Below are 14,032 nucleotides of genomic sequence, written 5' to 3' on the forward strand. Positions count from 1 at the left end.
AGCCTGGTCTACAGAGTTATTCCAGGACAAAGATATACAAAGATCCTGTCTCAAAAAGTAAAAGTAAAAATAAAAGAAATAGAGGTTAAAATAAAGCCACATAATGATGGAAAATACACAGAGAATCTTGATACTGTATGCTATTATGCTCTCTTTAAATTGTTTGAATGCTGAGGAAGGAACAACAGCTGCTAAAAGACTTTTGTTTATAAATGCTGCTGAACTAACCCAAGATAGGCATTTTGAAAATACCTTGGCATCAAAACTGAAGTCAAAAGGTATGTTACTTTGGAGAAGAGATTTTGCTTTTGTTTCCACAGAAAACGAGAGACTCTGGATTTATTCAGAGTTAAGAATAATCACCTTTGACCAAGGGAGGCCACCTGAAAAATCTCCGATAGGAACAGATGGCCCAGATGACAGAGGTCTACATCCAGAACTGATCCAAGACTGCTGCCTGAGATGATCGAGACTCACAGGATACTCCAATCATGACTTGATTATAACTCTAAATTTTCTTTAGGTCCCCTTAAGACTATCAGCGCCCCCAACCAGCAGGAAGTAGCCTGAAATACTACGCCCACATTCCCAACAAATGGATTATGGGTATTTTCCTTTGTTTAAAAAAAAAAAGAGAGGGAAATGGTGCGGGAGAATTATCTGTATTCTGTCAATCATATTTTAATAAAACGCTGATTGGCCAGGCAGGCAGTATAGGCGGGAAAGCCAGACAGGAAGTAGGGGTGGAGCAAAGAGACTGGGAGTATTCTGGAAGCAGAAGCTCTCTCTCTGCCATTCCTGCACAGACCACCAAAGAGGCAACATGTAAGCTGTCACACTGAGAAAGGTACTGAGCCCATGTGGCTAACATAGATAAGGATAATGGGGTAATATATGTTGTAAGAGTTAACAAGAAGCCTGACCTAATGAGCCAATCAGTTTATAACTTTATGGAGTCCTGTGTGTAATTTCTCTTTGGGATTTGTCGGCTGTTGGGGTACCGGGCAGGACGGAAATCCCAACAAGCCGGCCCCTCATGTTACACTGTAATTCCACTGGAGGAATTGCAATGGCTTCTGCAAACACCTGAGCTTACATCCAAATGATAATACAAATAATTAAAAATGAAATAATATCTTTTAAAGATTTTTAAAAACTGTATATAACCGTGTGCCTGGATTTAAGTTTGTCCACTTGAGCATAGTGCCTGAGAAGGCCAGCAGAAAGCACTGGGTTCTCATAGATTCACAGGTGGCTGTCAGTCCCTTTATGTGGGTGCTGGGAAATGAACTTCAGTCCCCCACAAGAGCAGTACATACCCTTAACCACTGAGCCACTTCTCCAGCCCACAAAATAAAAGGGCGTTTGGTTTTTTGGTTTTTGGGAGGGACGGGGGTTAAGACAGGGTCTCTCTATGCAGGCAGCCTTGGCTGGCCTGGAACTTATGGACAAGACTGGCTTCAAATTCAAGAGAGCTGCCTGCCTCTGACTCCCATCAATCACTAGAATTAAAGACAGGCATCACCACAGCAGGCAAAATAATAAAAGCTCCATGTTACTCATTTTCCATTAGTTTTTCAACTGAAATATACTTAGTAGTACCGGGAGGGAGGGAGGGAGGGAAGGAGGGAAAGGGAAGGAAGGGAAAAGGAGGGAGAGAGGAAGGGAGAGAGAGAGGTGGGGAGGGAGGGAGAAGGAAGGAACTGGAGAAGGAAGGAACTGACTAGTAAATTTGGCAATTTGCTAGGCAGTTTTTTTTTCCAACCAAATTCTTAAAACTCATATTCTAAATAAACACATTTATCACTGGTACCTTATATCCTTCTGGAAACATAGCATCTAATTCTTCATCAGAAAGTGGGCGGTTCCGCTCATCAATTTCTCTCTCCCACCGCCATGCCTGCAGCTGCTCAGGAGTCATACTCATTATGTGACCTATCAAAACAGCAAAATTCTTAGTGAGCCACAGTGCCAGACTTGATCTTTTTTGTTTGTTTGTTTGTTTGTTTTTCAAGACAGGATTCTCTGTAGCTTTGGAGCCTATTCTGGAACTCGCTCTGTAGACCAGGCTGGCCTCCAACTCACAGAGACTCACCTGCCTCCACCTTCTAAGTGCTGAGGTTAAAGGCGTGTACCACCACAGGCTGGCCATTTCTATATTCTTATTCTTAATAGAAAAGCTAGCATTAAAGGCAATCCAGAAAAACCAGGGAAAAGAAAGAAAGAAAGAAAGAAAGAAAGAAAGAAAGAAAGAAAGAAAGAAAGAAAGAAAGATCTTATTTCCAGTAAGAGTTTTACCTGGCGTGGGAGTGGCCATGTTCATGGCTGGCGTGCCAATTGGTGTCTTTCCTGGGGTCAGAACAGGAGTGCTTCCACCCATCTGACTAGCTGGCGTTTCATCCCAACGAGACTTTCTTTTGCTTGCTCCAGGAGTTGGTGTTTCACCAATAGAGTCTCCACCTCGATCTGTTCGAGGCGTCTCAGCCCATCCGCTTCCATGCCCAGGGGTATCTGCAAAAACAAAGGGTCAGTAAGATCACACTACTAACCACTTTCAAAATATTGTTTCCCCAACGTTCAGTATGATTACGTTCAAAAGGAACATAATCCCAAAACAAGATATACCTAAAAGTTTTGTTCAGTATTTGTAGGTTTCCTTTCCACTGACTACAAAGGCACACACAACAACTACTAAGAAACTAAAAAGCAAATTTTTTCATCCACACAAATCACTATATGAAGCCATCCACTGTTTATCTTGAGTCAAGTTAATCTCGCTATGTATCCAATACTCGGTTTAGGCAAATTTCTGAGAGAGCACATAAAACAGAGGCTAGCAGGACACACGACGGTAGGGAAAGGAGACGTGTTTGTGTTTAAAGGATGCAGTTTCTGTTTGGGTCACTGAAAAAAGATTCAGAAATGAGTTATAATCATAGCTGTGCAATACTAGGAATATGTTTAAAGTCACTAAATTGTGTACTTAAAAAAATGATTAATTAAAGCAGGTGTATTTAAACAGAGAAGGCTGAGGCAAAAGAATCAGCAGTTGAAGGTTAGTGATATGGTTTTCAAAACATTTTTCAAAGTTAAAAAAAAATCACAAAATTATTTTCCTTCTATTTTATAAAAATACAAAATTTATCTTCTATGGTTCTTCCTAAATTCCCCAGCCTCTTCATAAGAGGGGAAAGAACTGGACACTCCATTTGCTGAGTTAACTTAAAGTTGAAGAGTGCTTCATTTCCTTATTTACTGTGTATGCTGAGGAGCACAGGCAACTATGCACAGACGGAGGTCCAAGGTTACCTGTGCAGCTGGGGCTCTCCTCCTAGCATGTGGGCCCCAGGGAAGCATGTCCTCAGGCTTGGTTAGTGGCAATGTCACCGCTGAGCAATGTCACCAGCCCATAGTTGGAAGTTTATTAAGAAAAGATTTTACCTATTGTATGTGTTTATGCTTGAGTATTGAGACAAACAGTAAGAGAAAAAGACACACTCGGTGGGGGTCCGACTTCTCAAGAGAATCAACCTGCTAAACCTCTGTAGGACCTGGTTAGTTACACAGAAATTTATATTGTATTTATATTTATACTAGGAAGTACGGACCTCAGCCTGAAACACAACACTCAAGTCACCACCTCATCCAAAGACTCGTCTACACGCCACTGAAAGGACCTACCTCTTTCTGTTTTGGGGGTCTCATCCCATCTGTTCTTACGAGCGCTGGAAGTTGCACCGCCGTGGCCTGGGGTTGCATGGCCTGGGGTATCGCCTCGTCCAGGAGTAGCAGCTCCCGCAGGTGTGTGACTAGGTGTAGGATCCCATATTTTTGAACCTGGGGTTGCTCCAGGAGTTTCACTTCCTTTTGCACGACCTGGTGTCTCATCCCATCTTAAAGAAGGGGTATGTCCAGGGGTCTTAAGAAAGCAAAACAAAAAATTTATTTCACATACCTCAATACTTTAGAAAAATAACCAAAACATTTCTCAAACAAAATGCAAATAAATGCATCCTTTACGTGTTTCCTATACTCAGTTAATTAGACTGTTATTCTGTTTACTGTCTTACAAATAAATGCCTATGATCAAAACCAATGTAAAGCTTTCATTTGGGATAATAAAAAGCCTGAGATTAAGCCATAAAACACAGAACTGCAAGACAGCTCAGCTCAGTACTGACTGCTCTTCCAACGTACACAGGTTTCAATTCCCAGCACCTACATGGCAGCTCACAACTAAATGTCTATAACCCTAGTTCCAGGGGATTTAACAAATACCCTCACACAGACATACAACGGGAAGAAGGAAGGGCAAGAGTCCAAGAGTAAAAGCTGTCCTGAGAACAGCTGGAAGGTAAACCGTGTCTAGCAGAGTCACCTGGGGTTTACACATGATAGACATGCCTGCGCGACAGCAGGGAAGAAACGGCGTCCACGGAGGAAAAGCTACCCAAGGAACTGAGCTAAATGCCTCAGTTTCCCCAGCTGGTATTTGCTGGAAGTTGGTGTGCTCTTGATCGATGTCACCTTTCTGTTCTTATTCAGACTGCTCCAGCTGTCTCTTCTGGGCGTTGTAAACGCTGATTCAATCAAGTTTCATTTACATGCTCTACCTACCTCTCTATTTGCTATTGTTCTTTTACTTTTCTTTCAAAAACGATTTTTACAGAAAAACTTGTAAATAGAAAAACACACACACCAAAATTACCAGCCCTAACCAGCCTGTACAGTTGGAACAGCCATTTATAATGGAAGCTATGTAGCTTTTACTCTTCTATGCTGTACACTTAAACTCATTCAAAATCGAAAGCAAGGCTATTATAATCATCTCTAAAACATAAAAAGTATCTTTCCCTGGCTGTCCTGGAACTCCCTCTGTAAGTTCAAGACTGTCCTTGAACTCACAGAGATCCACCTGCCTCTGCCTCCAGAGTGCTGGGATTAAAGGCATGCGCCACCACCACACAGCTTTTTTTTTTAATTTTTTTTTCTTTTTTCTAAAACTTATTTATTATGGATACAGTGTTCTGCCAGTGTGTATGCCTACACATCAGAAGAGGGCGCCAGATCTCATTATAGATGGCTGTGAGCCACCATGTGGTTGCTGGGAATTGAACTCAGGACCTCTGGAGGAGCAGCCAGTGCTCTTAACCTCTGAGCCATCGCTCCCGTCGCTATACAAAGTGTCTTAAAATATACAACTAAGAATGCTATGGCTTTAGGAAATTCATGGAAGTTTGTCTATCTACATCTCCAATAGAAGACTTTCAACTCTAATTTAAACCAGTGCATCCCAAACTGGATCTCTGAGACAGAACTTCTAGGGAAGAAAGAATCCACATACTATAAGAAATACTTTTTATAACATGTTATAAGCCAAAGGAAAGTACATTTCTTTGAGTTCAAAGCCAATCTGGTTTACATGGTTTCAGGCAACCCAGAGCTACACAGTGGGGCCCCCATCTTTACTTATTTGTGTGTATGTGTGAGTACACGCACACCACAGAGCAAGTGTGGAAAGCAGAAGATAACCCATGAGTCTGTTGTCTCTTTCCACCACGTGAATCCACGCAAATGCCTTCACCTACTGTGATGCTGCCAACATCAGTGGGAAGAGAAGACTCGAGGTGGATTTAAGTAACATCCGAGACTATGCACAACAGCTCAAAACACACAATGTCTTGGTAGGGGATGGAAGTGGTGTGAGGTACATGTTGTTTTTCTGAAATTAGGTAGCCCAGAAACTGGCTTGGAACTCAGAATCCTGCCTCACCTACCCTAGTGAGGGACTATAAGGGATGTACCACCACACTCAGCTAAAAAGACTGCTATTCAGCGGAAAAAAACTCTAGATAAGTTAAGTAGTGAAAAACACATTAAAATTAAACCCAGCTGAGGATGGATGGCTCAGCATGTTTAACTGCGGGGGGGGGGGGGGGGGGGGTGTTGCACCTTTAATCCCAGCACTCAGGAGGCAGGCAGATCTCTGAGTTAGAGCCAACTTGATCTACAAAGTAAGTTCCAGGACAGCCAAAGCTACACAGAGAAACCCTGTTGTGATTTTAGGGAAAAAAAAAAAAAGCAAAAAGAAGCAAAACAAAAAGAGTGTTTAGCTGCTTTCACAGAGAACCTGAGTATGGTTCACAGAGAGGCTCATAACCTGTCACTCCAATCCCAATGGATCTGACACCTTCTCCTGGCCTCACAGAACCTGCACACATGTGGTGTGCACTCACAGACATGCATGCCACTACATTAAATAAAGCTTTTTTAAAATTTATTATTCTATCCAATTATAAGCACACAGCTAAGCTGTGCTAAGTAAAATAAGTTTATCTTGGCTTTTAAAACTTAGCTCTGGGGGGCTGGAGAAATGGCTCAGCGGTTAAGAGCACTGACTGCTCTTCCTATAGGTCCTGAGTTCAATTCCCAGCAACCATGTGGTGGTGGCTCACAACCACCTATAATGAGATCGGGTGCCCTCTTCTGGCATATAAGCAGGATACTGTATAAATAAATTAATTAATAAATAAATATTTTTAAAAATAACAGCTCTGGGTATGCATGGTGGCACAAGACTTTAATCTCAGCCCTCAGGAAGCAAGAAAGAACCTGAGTCTGAGGCCAACTTGGTCTACACAAGCTCAAGGAAGGCTAGAAAGGGATACACAGTGAAACCTTGTCTTTAAGAGGTGATCCAAGTTCAGTGCCCAGAGCTGAAATGGGGGCCTCACAACTGTAACTCCAGCTGCAGAGGATCCAACACCCTCTTCTGGCACTTCTACTCACACATGCACAGACAGACAGACAGACACACACACACACACACACACAATAAATCTTGGTTATCTTTTTTAAAATTTGTTACGTTTACTGTTGCATGTATGTTCTGCCTGCATGCCAGAAGAGGGTACCAGATCTTATTACAGATGGCTGTGAGTCACTGTGTGGTTGCTGGGAATTGAACTCAGGATCTCTGAAAGATCCAGTGCTCTTTACCTCTGAACCAATAAACCTCATTTAAAATTTGTTTTAAAGATCAACAATGAGTTCCAGGACAGTCAGGGCTACACAAGAAAACTCTGTCTTGAAAAAAAAGAAAAAACAAACCAAACCAAACCACCAAAACAAGCACTAACCGCTGTTCCAGAGGACCTGGTGAAGCCCCAGCACCACATGGCAGCTTAAAACCATCCACAGCTCAAGTTCCAGGGGAATCCCACACCCTTCAAGCACCAGTCACACATGTGGTATACAGACATATATGCAGGAACAAAATGAATCTCACCCCCCCCAAAAAAAAATTAATCTTTTTTTTTTCCATTTCCTAGACAGGGTTTCTCTGTGTGGCCCTGTAGACAGTGGATGCTGGGAAGAGAGCAGAAGCAGAAGCACTACAGAGACTGTCGTTGTTCTCGGTACCGAGGATCGGGCACACAAACAAGAAACAGCAACCATGGACAGAGACTGGAAAGACCCAAGTCAGAATCTAAGAGAAGAGGCTTGAGCCTTCTGATAAACTAGTTAACTAGTGTGATCAATGAAGACAGAACTTGGCTTTAGTAACAATGGGGTTATCTGGACAAACACATATGGTCAGGAGACGATGAAATAGGAGACAGACATTCACTGAAAGCATTCAGAGTGAGCACAGTGATGGAGTCTGAAGGTCAATAGAGGGTTTCTCTACAAGTTTATTTTTAGGACAATGGGTGGTAAAGCATGCTTGCTGACAGTAATAACTCATATGAAGGAAACAGACAGAGGCAGAGAATCTCCTGTGGGAAAGGACAGAGATGCAACACTGTAGGATCGGATTTCTGTCTGGCTAAATGTCCGACAAGTACTGGTGACTGACGGCTATACAACAACACTTAATTCCACTAAACATAAGCTTTTAAAATGGTTAAAACGGTCAATCCTGTTGCACAGATTTTTGCAAATATGTTCAAGCCCTGCAGTGGTGACACACGCCCTTAACCCCAGTACTTGGGAGGCAGAGGCAGACAGATCTCTTGTGAGTTCAAGGCCAGCCTGGTCGACAAAATGAGTTCCAGGACAGCCAAAGATACACAGAGAAACCTTGTCTCAAAAAAACCAAAATTTCAAAATAAAAATAGAGTTTAAAATAAAACCAAGTAAAGATGGATAATACAGAATCTGGATACTGTTTATTATTGTGCTGTCTTGGAACTGTTTGACTGCTGAGGAAGGAGCAACAGCTCCTAAAAGACATTTGATTATAAGTGCTGCTGGATTCATCCAACATATGTATTTTGAAAATGTCCTGACTTCAAAATTTAAGTCAAAACATATGTTACTTTGGAGAAGAGGTTTTGCTTTTGTTTCCACAGGAAATGAGAGGCTGTAGATTCATTCTGGGTTAAGAAAAATCAGGTTTGATCAAGGAAGACCCCCTGAAAAATCTCTGGTAGGAACAGATGGCCCAAATGTCTGAGTTCTACATGCAGAACAGCCTCAAGACTGCTGCCTGAGATGATCAAGCCTCGTACAATAATACTCCAGTCAGGACTTGACCATAATTCAAAATTTTCTTTAGGTTCCCATAAGATTATTAGCACCTCCCAATCAGCAGTAAGTAGCCTGGAAAACTACACCTGCATTCCCCAAAAAATGGATTATGGTTGTTTCTTTGTTTAGAGTGTTGGCTCAAGTTGTTAGGAATAATGGTCAGGAAGAAAGCTAAACAAAAATTAGATTCAGAGTTCTTGTTTTGAAAAGGGGTGGGCTGTTGCACAATGGTCTTGTACTCTGTAAAGATTTGCCAGTTGTATTGTTTTAGTAAAATGCTGATTGGCCAGTAGCCAGGCAGGAAGTATAGGCAGGGCAACCAGAGCAGAATTCTAGGAAGAGAAAAGATTCAGTTGACAGTCATCACAGAGAAAGCAAAATGAGAATGCCTCACTGATACAAGCCACAAGGCTAACACAGATAAGAATTATGGGTTAATGTAGGATGTAAGAGTTAATAAGAAGGCTGAACTAATAAGCCAACTAGTTTATAATTAATGTAGACCCCTGTGTGTTTCTTTGGGACCAGGCAGGACAGAAACCTTATGTCAATAGAGAGAGAGAGATCAACAGAGTATAAGGTAGCCAAAAATATAACGGTGTCACTCGATCACTAACTGTGGACAAAGGCTATCCAAGAAGAAAGGAAGGAAGACTACGATATTGTACTCAATCTCCACTATTAAACATACAATATGCTAATAAGTTATTATTCCACCCCTGAGTGGTGGCATGATGCAATCCTTTAACCCCAGCATTTGGTGGGTCAATCCCAGAGTTTGATGCTACCCTGGCCTATATAACAAGTTCTAGGCTGGCCAGGAAGGCACAACCTTGTCATGAATGAATGAATGAATGAATGAATGAATGAGGAAGGAAGGAAGGAAGGAAGGAAGGGAGGAGACGCTATGAGAAAACAGTGAGAAGTGTTCTCAGCAGACAGCACCTGCCAGCTGCTGAGATCTGGACTCTGAGCCGCATGAATGAATGAATGAATGAATGAATGAATGAATGAGGAGACGCTATGAGAAAACAGTGAGGAGTGTTCTCAGCAGACAGCACCTGCTAGCTGGTGAGATCTGGACTCTGAGCCGCATGAATGAGAAAATACTGTCACTTGAGCTACCAGTCAATGGTAACTTGTTTTAGAAACCCAATACAAACACGCTCCATAGAGGAAAATATAAAAAGAGCAATAAAAATAAAGTTACCTCTGCCTGATCCCAACTTGACAGCTTTTTGGGAGTGGCACCAGGAGTCTGGTCGGCGGTTTGATCCCAGCGCCGTTTTCGTTTTGAGGGGGGCTGGGACGCTGCTGCTCCATTCACGACTTTAAGCTCCCCAGCTTTAGCTTTTTCTGCTAGCTGTTGCCTAATTTCTCTCTGGAAAACACGAAAGAGCAGAACACTTATCTCTCACATCACTTCACAAACAGAAGGAACTCACGGGTAGCTTATGCCTACCAAACACGCCTGCATCCCTAGTGAATGCCCAGCATCAGAAAATGGGAAGGAGAAAAACTCTTTGTTAAGCTTTTATGCCCTAGTATACTCATTTCTATTGAGTGAGTTATTTAATTTTTGTTTTCTTTATTTTCTGTCCCTAGGCCCGGCCTGTCCCTTCTCTCTGCTATTATGCACCTGCAGTTCTACAGCATCGTCTTCTTTCTAGACAGCGGAGAAGCGGCTCTAGAGGTTTGACAGCCTACAGTTTGAAGCTAGTGAAACAGATCTTACTGGAAAGTACAATCTCTAGTTGTAAATAAAGTCTCCACTTAACAGCAGAGAACTGAAAATATGCAAATGAAAGCTTTTAAAACTCACTGACACAAAATAAGCCACAGGCAGTGGCACATGCCTGTGACCCATAGTCTAAGGCGGGAATATTGCTTTGAATTCAAGATCAATGAGTGACTTCCATGCCATCCAGAAATACATAGTAAGACTCGTCTCAAAACCAAAAAGGAACAAGAAAAGTAAAAATAAAACTTAAGTGTCATAAAAATGCATTTAATTTAGGGTTTCATCTTAAAATAAGGTTCATCTAACAAACTTAATTACACTATTAATAAAGATATGATGGTGTGCACCTTTAATCCTCAGGAAGCTGAGGCAGGAGGATTCCAGTGAGTTAGAGACCAGTCTGTGACTGTGGAGCTACAGAATAGTTCTAGGTTAGATTGGGCCAGAGAAAGACCCTACTTACAAAGAACAATCAAAAGACCAGGACCAGAAACAGCAAAATGGCTCAGCTGGTAAAAGCAGTTGTCACCAAGCCTATGACCTACATTTAGTTCCTGGGCAGAACAGACCGACTCCTGCCAGCTGTCCCTCTGCCCTCCACAGGCACAACACGGCATATACCATGGCAGGAAGATACACAAATGTAATAAAAACAAAAACTACAAAGAAACAGCTGAGGTTTGGCTTCCTAGCACTGCATCCATGCTAACAGAATTACCTCTGTAAGGCTAAAGAACTACTCAGAATCTCCACCTACAATCAAACCAAATGTGCAGCAGGGATTAAGAACTAATGTGACCACTAGATTCCTCCACGGGCTTGCACCTACAAAGAGCTCCAAAAACTCAAAACGTCAAGTTTTACAGGTGATACAATTCTGGGGTAATTAAATTTTACAACTGAAATACTACAGTCCAATCATGCTTGTTGCCACCGTGCCAGAACTTTAGAGGCAGAAGCAGGCAGATCCGAGCTTTAGGCCAGCCGGGACTACACGAAACCATCTTTAAAAAAATAAATGCCTGGCAATGGTTACACATGCTTTAATCCTGGCACTCTAGCCCTTAGGAGGCCAAAGCAGGCTAGGTGGAGCTCCACATTAACCACCCCACGGAAAAAAAATGCTTGGCAGTGGCACATATCTTTAAACTCAGCACTCAGGAGGTTAAGGCAAGCAAATTTCTGTAAGTTCAAAACCAGCCTGATCTACAGGGTGTGTTCTAATATAGCCAGGGCTATACAATAAAAACTGAAATATAAAATTCTTTTAAGTTTTCTGACATCGTCGCACGACCATTACGTACCTCTTCCTTGGTCAAATGCTGTTCCCGCATAACATCCATGTAAGTTCTGGCATTCATTTTAGGGTCAGGGGTCTTCCCTCCTGCAGAAAAGAACAGCAACAGGAAAGAGCACAATAAATAAAAGGTATTAGGGTCAGCTGATTTCTCTGCCCTGCTCTAATATTACATTATTCCATAATCATTTAATTTATTTTTTGGTGGAAAACTTTGATAATTATACATCTTACTTTTTATTGAGTTTGCTGATCAATTTTAACCTGTTTGAACACAAACATATCTACAGCAGTTTAAAACAATTATTTTAATGCATATATAAAGCAAAATGACAGCACAGTTTAGTCTTCAGAAGTGATGGGTTCCTGGGTTGCTAATCCGGAATACGTACACTTTCGTGCCTTTGTCTCCATCAGCAGTTCTGACTTCAAGCAGCAGAATAGAAGCCTAGAAAATTATCTCTTTACCATTAGTAACACTTTGGAAAGATATTTATATTCAAAACATTACCTGTTGCAAGCTGTTAAAATCCTGACTGCAGTAACTGACTACATAAGTTCTCCATACAATGATCTAAATAGTAGTAACTGAGAAAATCTAATATACCTACAATCTTACTCAAGTCACATTACTAAAAAGGGCTTCATGCTTTTTAAGAGATTTTTTTTCTTGACCCAAAATATAATTCTATTTCTGAGAAAGTACAATTACAACTGGAAACATACTACTTCAGATATATTATTTCTACCAGTTATTACAATGAACACAAAGACAAGTGGTGTACAAAGAGATGTGTTAGTCTCTTGTTAAGTTTCAGTTATTTGCTTTTCAAACTGCAAAATATCTTAAAGAAGCCCAAACAGTATATAACAAGACCAACAAAGGCACACTATGCTTCAGAAATGTGGTAATTAGCTATACGAGTAGTATAGCATTAAAATTTAGGACAAAATATTAAAACGCTAAGACATCTCCTATGCTGACGATCATGCCCAATTGGTAGTGCCATTCTTTCTGACACTAGCTCTGATAGGACTTCCTTTGGAATACTTTTTCACCATAATCTAGAGAGGATGTGTTGAGCTGCACCCTTAAGAATGCAGACAGGACTGGCATATAGCAGTACTGCTGTAGGAGAGAAATTAAGGACAGTTAGTATGGGCCTGTGAATTCTGACATACATGTTTAAATCAATTACAATTATGCAAGTAAAGAAAAGAATATCCCTATTAATTCATGCAGGCTGAAAATCTAATGTGTAAACCTGCAGCAGAATCTATTTTTACAAACAGGCACTTAGTTTGGATGGTGGGACTCACTCACCCGAGGAGAGCTTCCATCAGGCTCACTATGCCCCTTGCACACTACAATTAGCACAACAGACTCCAACTATTAGAAACACCAAAGTCTTTGTATATAACTTTTGTTTTAACTACAAACTTGCATAAAGCAAAGTAGGTGCATTTACTAAGCTATAACAATCTGAGGGGACTCTAGTGTGAGAAACAGTTTCTCAAAAGTAACAATCCAAAACTATAGAATTTGGAATAAAAACTTGCAATAATTTGAAAGTATTTTGAGTAGAAAAATACATTTGTTCAAAGTATACCAAGAGTACCCAAAACAAAAGTAAAAGAAAAACCTTTAACCCTTTGCGTTTCTATGGCATTGGCTCATTATTTTCTTGTCCTTCTACCTGGAAAGAAAACTTGCATTATAAAGATGAAGAATATGGTATCTGTGACTTCAACCAAATCTATACAAATCTATAAGGGGGTCTTTAAAAACGAAAAGCAAATTCATAAGCATGCCAAAAAAAATCAAAGGGCTAAAGACAACTTAATGAAAATAAATCTCTGAATACTTATGGAAAAGTGGGAAAGAATTACCATCTGCAAAAGGATCAAGACGCTCTGGGGAAATTATCATGGTCCGCCTATGCTTTTTGTACTCATCTTCCCGGTCTGCAATCTTCGGAGGACGATGTTCAGCAAATGGATCGTACTGGAAAAAGGCATGTCTCATTTAATACCCATTCTATTTTATAACCAACGCCTGCCAGACACATCAAAGAAACAAACCACTGTCTAAGAAAAAAGTGTAGAGGCTGGAGAGATAGCTCAAGCGGTTAGTTAGGTGATCTTCCAGAGGACTCTGGTTCAATCCCCAGCACCCACATGGCAGCTCACAACTGTAAGCTGGATCCAAGATCCAGTGGACCCAACTCCCTCAAACACCAATGGACATAAAAATAAAAAAACAAAGCCAATCAGTGATGACACACCTTTAATCCCAGCACTCAGGAGGCAGAGAGAAGCAGATCTCTGAATTCAAGCCCAGCCTGGTCTACAGAGCTAGTTCCAAGACAGGCTCCAAAGGCACAGAGAAACCTGTACTCAAAAACCCAAATAAATAAATGAAGTGATCTAATTAAAATTAAAAAAAAGAAAGAAACAAGTGC

The 14,032-nt window shown here is 41.1% G+C and overlaps 1 protein-coding gene across 2 annotated transcripts in view; it reads right to left on the reverse strand.

Annotated features, from left to right (window-relative positions):
- Window positions 1-14,032, reverse strand: part of Sf3b1 (splicing factor 3b subunit 1) — a 47,573-nt gene that overhangs the window by 19,968 nt on the left and 13,573 nt on the right. The window contains exons 4-9 of one of the 2 annotated variants that reach the window (XM_048456084.3): window positions 13,461-13,575; window positions 11,578-11,657; window positions 9,743-9,913; window positions 3,682-3,919; window positions 2,299-2,511; window positions 1,814-1,935 (exon numbers count right to left, since the gene is read on the reverse strand). In XM_048456084.3, coding sequence (XP_048312041.2) covers window positions 1,814-1,935; window positions 2,299-2,511; window positions 3,682-3,919; window positions 9,743-9,913; window positions 11,578-11,657; window positions 13,461-13,575 — 939 coding nt within the window. Of the gene's footprint in view, window positions 1-1,813; window positions 1,936-2,298; window positions 2,512-3,681; window positions 3,920-9,742; window positions 9,914-11,577; window positions 11,658-11,962; window positions 12,019-13,460; window positions 13,576-14,032 lie in introns of those variants that run through there. The other variant, XM_048456086.3, reaches the window with a different exon arrangement.

This window comes from Myodes glareolus, chromosome 27, assembly GCF_982192425.1.
Source record: "Myodes glareolus chromosome 27, mMyoGla1.1, whole genome shotgun sequence".
Taxonomy (NCBI): Eukaryota; Metazoa; Chordata; class Mammalia; order Rodentia; family Cricetidae; genus Myodes; species Myodes glareolus.